This window comes from Montipora capricornis, chromosome 13 (genome assembly GCF_036669925.1).
Source record: "Montipora capricornis isolate CH-2021 chromosome 13, ASM3666992v2, whole genome shotgun sequence".
Classification (NCBI taxonomy): domain Eukaryota; kingdom Metazoa; phylum Cnidaria; class Anthozoa; order Scleractinia; family Acroporidae; genus Montipora; species Montipora capricornis.
In genome coordinates this window covers 42,379,885-42,389,663 of record NC_090895.1, presented here as the reverse complement: position 1 = coordinate 42,389,663, position 9,779 = coordinate 42,379,885, and the positions used below count along the sequence as shown (strand labels likewise).

The following is a 9,779-nucleotide window of genomic DNA, read 5'->3' as shown; positions in this document are numbered from 1 at the left end:
ATCTGTCCGCCTTAATAAATTTTTAATTCACAAATTAAAAAAATTCCAACATTTTCCTTTCTTGAAAATTTCTTGACTTTTTAACATTCAACATCAACTCAACTTGAAAGGTATTTTTGTCTTCTTGACTACATGTACGTTTGACGGTTTGGGGGTCAACGTAATATTTTCTGCCTGTATTGTGTTAAAGGAGTAAATAATGGAAAATTGGAACTTCAAAAAAGGGTTTGGTAGCTCTGGACAAAAAATTGATCACTTAATTGCAGCTTCAGTTATGTTGCCATTACATTAGCAACCTTACTAACAAAATGAAAGCTACATATCAATGAAGTTAATCTTTAAAAAACCACAAAAATATTCCAAAATGGTGCAAAACCAAGTTCTTTGATGATTTTCTTGGCAAAGTCTGAGTTTTGCATGCATTTCAGAAAAATAAGATGGCACTCGTATACCAGGAATAAATCTCCCTTGCATTCAAAGCTTTTTGTACATGTAAATATACGTAATGACTGATTTTTCATTTTGCCTCAAAATACTTTTTCAACTGGTTTGCAATAATAAGTGTTTCGGAAAAGCATGCCCACATTTCAAGATGAAGTCGTCTTTTACCTGTAAACCAAAGCACAGATAACTACAAACCAGCAGCAGTGTTCTTCAGAGAAGAGGGACCATGCAGCAATGACGCATTTTGAAGCAAAATGAAAAAGCAACTAAAAAGTCAGCACACCAACGTCGTGTCACCACAGAGCTGTCTCTAACTTTTCAATAAGGTAGGGACATCTAAAACGTTATCTCGGGAAAACAGTGACTTTGTACTGATTATTCTTTTTGCCACCATTAAATAGGTTGGGAAAATCTTTGGCATCAAAAGCCCTGCTGCAAGACCTTCACGATGTTCTCTTACGGTCGACAGCGTGACATTTCTCGATGCACACCAATATAACTGCTAACGGATGGACTCACCTACAATAACCAAAAATGTAGGCGCCAAGTAGTAAAACTCTTTCAACTACGACTACACATAAATAATTATAATAACTCTTCAATCAGTTACAACAATTTTAAGACAGTCTCAATGGGATTGACTCGACAATACGGTTCCATGTATCGGCAATGTTATGGTACTACAACAATGAAACATTGCCAACCAACGCACTCATTACCGAGACGTTATAGGTCATCAAAGTCATCTAAAAACACACATTTTTTGTCTTGAAATGCTTTTATCTCAAAAAAGAACTTGGCGATCCCATTGCTTATTGCTGCAAAGTGATCAACAGGCTACGATAAAAATCTAGGCAAAAAACATTCCCAGAAGCAGGTTTAGAGCCAACTTAAACTTGGAATCCACTCAGCTCTGAGAAATTTTTAACCTTCCAACAAGTTTCAATTTATTTCGAAAGCTAATAACGTTTCAGCAATAAAAATGGAGCCACTAAGTTGGAGAAAAGAGCATCAAAAGACGAGATAAGAGCTTTTAAGGCCAAAATAAAGGGTGTTTGATAACCTATCACATCACAATATTGAATGCATTTCTTCAAGAAATACTGTTGTTTCAAATGGTCCTATAACACAGCTGCAGAGTCAGTACATGCAGTTTCTTGAAGTTAATGAAACTGCTTTAGCCACCTTAAAACTTCCATTTCTAAAATCTTGTTCCCAACACAGCCTTCTACTACCTATATCTTTAAAAAAAACATTTTTGAATTACCAAAAAAGGACAAAACTTGCAACAGTAAACAACAAAGATAAACGAAACAAACAAAGGAAGAAAGCTCTATAAAAATACAAAAAGACTTGTTGTTTGGAATGGTAGAGGCACTGACTGTCCACATGGATATAATAAATTATCTTCGCCATTTTCAAAAATTAAATATGTATAACCTATTCTGAATTTCCTCCTCCAGCAGCAGTACCAGTAGGAGGTGCAGCTTGGACAGGAGGAGAAACAGGAGGCTTTATGTCAAACACGCGCCTTGAATTTTCGGCCGAGGCTCGAGCCACTTCTTCAGCATCCACTCCAAGGCACTTTGCGACAGTGTGGGCAACCACAGGAAGTGTACAGGGTTCATTTCGTCCTGGTTGGCACCGTTTTAAAAGAGACTTGCACACATCATCCAGTTCTTTTTCTGGAGCATTAGGAATCATGTACGGAGCATCACTTTCCAGAAGAATTCTGTCCAGAGGCAGGACACCTTCTTTTAGCGCATCTCTTAAGGCTTTGCCAGGAGTATCTGACAAAAAATCATGCAAAAGCAGTTTTGTGTTTGCTAAAAAATAACAGTCTGTGACAACGTGTAGGCAATGTCGGACTGTTTGTTTTCATCAAAAAAGCGTGTTCTGTTTGCTGAAAAGCCTTATCTTCTTGCAAGACTGTACATAAATGTGACAGGGATGTTTTTGCCATCTTGGGCTTTTACTTCGTGTAGAAGACGCACATGACGTAACAAAAGCTTTAGGGGTCTTTAGGGATTTAGAATTCTCATTAGGTATTGTTTCACGATTTTTGTTCAATTGTTTTACGTCATGTGTGTCTTCAACACAAAAAGTAAAAGCCCCATCTTGGCCAAATGTAAATGCAAAGGATACTGCTCTAACAAAAGGAAGGAACTTAATTTAAGCGTCTACTCTTCTAGTGCTGGAGCACTAATTGGGAATACATGTAGTACTGTAAACTGGAATCAACAAATTTACGCAAATCAAATGAAATGTTGGTTTTTGAGGGGAGGGGAATACAATACAATACAATACAATACAATACAATACATATTTAATTGACCGCTCCCTATAGGGGCTTTTCAGGGCCAATGAAACACAACGAAACGACAGAACATAACAACAACAACTGTTAAGAATCTCAACTGGCTGGAGGCAAACCAGTTGGCTATTTACAAGTGAGGCTGGGAAGTTGAACCAGGGACTACTAGGATCAAATTCAACGAGTGGTCAGAGCGGGACTTGAACCCAGGATCTCCAGTTCTCAAGGCAAGCGCCCTAACCACTGGGCCACACTGCCTCCTAGGCCTAGGCCGCATTGGTGGGAGGCGAGTGCTCTCACCACTGCACCACCCCTACAAGTGGATTTTACTTGTCAACTGGGGACATCCTAGGGTGCCCCAGGAGTGAATGGGTCAACTCCTCTTCTCTTTTTAAACTACAAATAGTTGAACAGTGGTATGGTAAACACATAACATGGGTTCTTGATTATCTGCTTGTACATATGAAAACACCAGTAACTACATACTTTGCTGTCTTGGCCTGGTATTCAACTGCCTTGTTTGCTAGCAAGTACATTGTACTATAATAATTTTCTTACTTTAATAACTTTATTAACTTTCCAACTCTGGCTTTTCAAAGTTAATTACAAATTTGAGATATATTTACTATAAACTACAACTAGAATGATAAAAACTATGAGATATAATGGTAAGAGTTATTTTAAAAATTCCTTAAGTTCTCTCTTAAAACGCCCGATTTCATTTAATTCATGAAGTTCAATAGGGAAAGAGTTCCACAGTCGGATGCCACGGTAGGAGAAGGTTCGCTGGCCGGAAGTAGATTTGTAATGTGGAATAATTAGTGCGTCTTTGTTTCTTGTGTCCTTGTCATCCACCGTAGATCTTTTGTTGAAGCGAGCTGTGAGACAACTTGGGGCCAGGCCCTTTACACACTTAAAAGCTAAAACACCCTCTTTATACAAGAGAATTGATTTAACCGGTAACAATTGAAGTTGATGTAATAGTGGTGTTATGTGATCGTATTTACTAGCTTTAGTGACTAATCTTAATGCAAAATTTTGCACATGCTGTAACTTCTTGACATTCTTCTTCGAAGTGCCGGATGCTCTGTTCTAAAAACACAGCCATCCACTGCAAAACCTTCTGACTGCTATGAGCTAATAACTGGGACTCAAAAATGTGGGCTAGGGCTCCTTATAATGAAGTTACTGACCTTTACAAATAAAGCCACATATTCCAATGTAGAATCCCATGGCAACATACGCACTCATTTCAGAGACACTGCCAGTGAAACAATGGATGACAATTGATGGTAATCTGCCACTAAACTGGCTCAGCACCTCAATGAACTTCTGATGCGAAGCACGTTCATGAGCTAGCAGTGGTTTTGGACTTCGCAGGCGATCTCAACCTAACACAAAGAAGTCTATAGTTATAGTTTTCGATTACCTACCTGTAGTCTAATGTAAGAGAACACAAGTTGAACTAAAGGAAGCAATACAGAAATATCATTGGATGCTCTCTAAAAACATGCTACAGGAAGGAGTCTTAAAATGCTTATAAAATAATGTCCAACCTTGAATACGAAAGTATAAAGCAGTGTTACACTGTCCAACAACTACAGTGTACTGAGCACCAGAAATAAAATTAGAGGAGATACACAGTCTTTTTAATGCTGTCCTGCATCATTTGGCTGGAGCTTTCTAAAGGAATTACATTCTGCAAAAACTATCATATGAATTAAGCTAATAATGATGATGGGACATCCCAGATTCTATATTCCCAGATTGAGATAATCAGGAGATTCCACTATTGGCACACATGTCCTAGACAGAGACTGCTCTCTTGGCTTGCAAATCCTGGCATCCCAATCACAAGCCTCCCAACAGATTAAGTATTCAATACTTAATAATTTTATCTCCCCACACCCACCCACCCCACACACAAGCCTAAAGTTTCTTTAGGGTTGTCCTAACAAGATTCACACTACTTGGTGTACAGCGTAGGAGCCACAAAGTAACCCCAAACCACAACCTTAATCAGACCGCTCGCAAAAAAAGGAATACATGAAGATTAAATTTAGGCTTTAACAGGCAGTGTCACGCTATTTTAGTGAAACTTCAAAACACTAAAAGACATCTTTGCAGCAGTGAAGGCCAAAAAATGACGCTGTAGTCTTGTTGCCAATAACCAATGAAGTGCACTGAAGCTATTCTTTGTTGTTTGCGACCAAGGATGGAGAGGATGGAAATGGATTGAAATTTGAAAAAAACTGTTTGGAGACAGTGTCATCAGAAAGTCACCAAAAATTAATATGAATAGCTCTTTGTGCCATAAACATATTCCATATTATTACTGTCAGTGGGTTGTCAGGAATGATGTATGTGTGAGCTACATGTAATGTACTAATTTAGATTTTGACCCAGTTTTGACCTACAAACAGCAAATTTTGTATGACAGTGCCACTTTAAGTAGACAATTTGTGACACAATCATGGTGAAAGGCATGCAAAGTACCACAAATTTCATTTTGCAGCTGTACTGTCTTGGAAGGGCTTTGAGTTTCTGCTAAAATGCTTAAATCAAGCTGCACAAGCAAGAACTTAAAAGGTTCTGTCACTTTTGACATCAGATATTCTCTCACCTGTTGAGTAAATGCACTAATCTGTGCTTTCTCATCGGAGTAATTCCTGTGAAAGTCCAAACCAACTTCACCAATGGCAACAACCACAGGATCTTTTGCCAGCTGTCCAATTTCTGCGGCACTTTTGTCATTCCATTCCTTTGTGGTAAAATGTGGATGAACTCCTACAGCTGCATATAATACACCCGGATGTGCCTTGGCTTGCAAAACAGCTGATTGGCTCATCCCAAGGGTGTTACCTGTCAGGATCATTTGCTGGATTCCTACTGCCTCTGCTTGCTCAATCACATTACGAATATCTCTAGAAAACCTAGGAAGGTCACAAAAAAGGAGATAAATCATGTCCAGGATGTCTGGAAAACAAAGAGGCGTTGGCCAGGTATCTTAATCCCTACAATCTCTGCTAAGCACACAAAATACCCAGTAGTTTACTTTCAAATTACCAAATCTCCAAATGAAAATATTAAAAAAATCCACTGAACAATAAAATAATTACTGTTGGTCAATTCTGGACATGATTGAAAAATAAAAATAATACCAACAAGAAAAGCCATGAAAAAATAAGTTCTAATTACTGCTATTAAATTGTCTTGAGGCAAGAACTACAATTTTTTGTACATATCTACTTTTCACTTTCTGATGACAAGAGCACAAACATAGATTATGTACATGTAAGTTTTAGACCTTGACATTTCAACCACTTACTGCTGGTCTTCTTCAGGTGATAAGGTCAACTAGTTGCACACTACTATTGTATATCACTGAAGTTGGGTGTGATAGGTGAACTTGATCCTTATTGTTCCCTTGTGTAATTTCCCGAGAGGACCAATGTATTTGAAATTGTTCCCTCAGCACTACCACATGTACAATCAGTGGCAAAAGTCTTGGGACACCCCCCCTCCCCCCCCCACAGAACAATGTTGCCAACAGTGAACAGACATTTCCTTGTCTATTTCAACATTGATTGGGGGGAAGGGGGGACTTACATGTATATTCTGAGGCTTTAACTGGAATTTTGACAGTTATGCTTTGTTTATGTCTGAGAGGTTTTCAGGCTCACCCTGGTGTTAGTGTCCGTACTACATCACTAGGTTTTCCTTTATTTTGTTAGACTCAAATTTTGACTGAAACGAATTTTGATTTGCATCTAATTAAGGCAAGTGCCTTGTTTTTAGCAAAAAAACAACATTAACCATTCTTTGTTTAGGAAAAAACTCTGCCCTCTTTCAAACATACATGTATGTGACTAGAAGGACATCATAAGACAAACAATCATACATCTTGTTATTATTTTACATGATGTGAAATGTTTAATCACAGGAATAAAAATTATATTTGTGGATGGAGGATCTGTTTGCAGTCAACTAGAAAGTCTAACTGCTCAATTGGTCATGTAATTAATTTTTTATGAACTTACACTTTGTTCGGAAGATTGACCCCAACATCAACGAGAAGTAGAATCTTATCTTCTGGTATTTTTACAATATCACTTGGTCCTTGAGGTTGCCGCCTGTTATTCCTCCGAGCCCTTGGGTTACGGTTTGGGTTCCCACCGTAGCCATAGTTTGCTAGCTGTGGAATTGGCATCACATAAGAAGAAGGAAGCATTGATGGTATGTTGACTCTGCCACTGCGACCACCCCCGGGGCTTTTAGCAGGTTCAACCCTAATGATCTTGTCGTAAAGCTTTGAGCCATTTAACTGCAGCAGATTACCTACAAAATAAAAACACAAACATTTTGTCAAGTCCCTTTGATGCCTGTTGTCTTAGTTGATGACAAACTACCTTGACAAAAAAGAAACAACTTTATAACTTACTCTGATAGGCCCTTTTTCAACTACCATGAAAGAGAGATCTGTTGCTTTAGTTATAAAAGCCTAAATCAAGGCCCAACAAACTTACATGTAACAATATATATTAGATAATAATTATTATTATTATAAACAATAATAAAGAAAGAAAATCAGTGGAAAAAATAACCACAAATGTTTCCTCTTCATATTTCCATACTGTTGCCCTCACAAGGGAATGACAGGAACATTTGCTAACACCCAACTGGCTGTCAGCATTGGCAATCCGTCATACCACACCATACATTGAATACTAACCAACAAAGGTCGCATTTGAGATTAAACATCGTTTTAGGCCTAATTAGGCCTAAAAAGTTATTGCTCATAATCTCAGTCTTAATCTGAATCCTAATCTTAATCTCAATGAATTAGGAGCAATGACGTTTTAGGCCTAATTAGGCCTACAACGATATTTAATCTCAAATCACACCTTTGACGGTTAGTGGTGGTGGGGTCATACATGGTGTTTTAGTGTTTTGTTTTGCTGTTCGTGGTTTAGTAATTCCCGTTTATCTAGTAACTTACGCGATTGTAATTCTTGGGTTTTATGAAAACCATTACAATAATTTGATAACATAAGTTAGTTTCTAACTAGAGCATTTATCACTGAGAAATATTTTGCAAACTTCTGCTAGAGAATAAAGGCATTAGAAGGAGCACGATGGTTCATGTATCTTTACTAACTGAATTCAAACACCACCCGTAATTAGCATGTACATTGTAATGCTGAATCATGATCATAGTATCAGTGGTAAAACTTATTTTCAGCAACAACCTCCTTAAAATACAAATGTTGTGTGCAAACAATCTCAGCATGAAATGAACATGGCCACGATAAGAAAAGAAAAAGTGAAAAAATCATCCTGTAAAAATAATAATTTTACTGTACGCACAGTCCCTGAACAATCATGCAATGGTCATCACAGACAATGACATTCTTACAAAACTTACCAGCAAGGTGCTCAGGAACATTTATAAATCCAAATCCTTGAGAAGAACCAGGGCGTTCAACAGCTAATTCAATCCATGAAGAGGAGCGAAGGTATGGAGTAGTGTCAAGACCAAAGTGGCGGGCTAGGTCTTCTTTTGTTACTTTTAATGATAAATTTCCTTAAAAGAGCAGCAAATGTAAAAGTCAGCAGTGATGAATGTCACAGCTGGAAGGTACACACTGACAGTCTGTACATATGAAGTGCGAACTTCACGTACAAGCACTATAAGTCTTTATATAATGACCAAATCAATGTGTGCGCTCCGATTGGTCAATCAGCTATGTTCTATTGTACCAGTAAACACATGGAAAAATCGCGCGTCTTCTGAATTATTATATAAAAGCAATAGACCACAGGTTTCTATGGTTTATAGGCATGATAAACCACTTGGGATGTTCGAAGAACATGAGAAGAATTCGTAAATCATGAGCTGCAGGCTTATCTACCAACATCCCATGTGGTTTATCAGCTTATAAACCATAGAAACTTGTGGTATATTGCTTAAATAATGCATGGACATGTACACATTGCATGTGTGTACGAACTAGTATCGCCCTCCTGTATCTGCCTTTCTTAGTCATTACCACGCTTTTGCTTTATGTGGCATTGTGTTGCACAAATAACAAAAGAAAATGGTACTGTAAAAGCAGCAGCCTGCAAACATGAAATTCACATAATATTATATAAAATGAACGTTAGCACCAGAGCTTTTGAAACTACACACTCCACCATTTGCAAGTACAGCTTATGTATAACATTCTATTGTATTCCGCCTTGTTCTTGAAAGAACGCCAGCAAAGGCTAACAAAGACAGCAGGGTATTCTGAAATTTCCGCGTTGGCATTAGCGATGGAAAGCAGCTGAGAATTTATTATCGATCATCAGAAACAATTGGATTGACCCAACTGATCGATCACAGATTATAATCGGAAAATCTATTGATAGAAAAACGTGTCTGTTTCACCTATGTACAAGTCGCCATTTTTCTTGTGAACAACATGAAAATTAGACAACAAAGAGAGGACCCTGGGAAGCGACTTGATCTTCGCAAGCTGTTTATATCTGTTTTGCTTTCATCTACTCTTTTTACCGTTCTGATTGTGGTAAGTAGATCTTAAAATGTATTTTACCGCCAGCTGCTAATTTAGAATAATCTTGAAGAGAACCATCAATGTAAGTTCTTTCTATATGAAATAAAAGTAAAGTAAAGTAAAGTCTCTGCTTACAAGCCAGAAGGCCCATTAGGCCGGCACTTATCTCAGTTTCATTAGCATGAAGCGACTATAGTAGGAGTATTTCTATTCCCCCCTGGATGGGATGCTAGTCCATCACAGGGTTACCCCCAGCATTTCGCTGGTACCCATTTATACACCTGGGTGGAGAGAGGCACCATGAGAGTAAACTGTCTGGCCCAAGAACATGACACAATGTCCCCAGCCAGGACCCGAACCCGAACCCAGACCACTCGATCCGGAGTCGAGCACTCTAACCATGAGGCCACCGCGCCTATATGAAATACGTACCATTAAAAGTGAGCAAAACACAAAATGCAAAA

General features: G+C 38.2%; 1 protein-coding gene across 1 annotated transcript in view; it reads right to left on the bottom strand.

The window, feature by feature from the left end:
* Positions 1-9,779, bottom strand: part of LOC138028652 (3'-5' ssDNA/RNA exonuclease TatD-like) — a 10,892-nt gene continuing 1,113 nt past the window's right edge. Inside the window, 6 exon segments of the mRNA XM_068876250.1 lie at positions 1-2,234; positions 3,952-4,131; positions 4,134-4,149; positions 5,382-5,691; positions 6,799-7,096; positions 8,184-8,342. Coding sequence (XP_068732351.1) covers positions 1,885-2,234; positions 3,952-4,131; positions 4,134-4,149; positions 5,382-5,691; positions 6,799-7,096; positions 8,184-8,342 — 1,313 coding nt within the window. The 3' untranslated portion in view covers positions 1-1,884.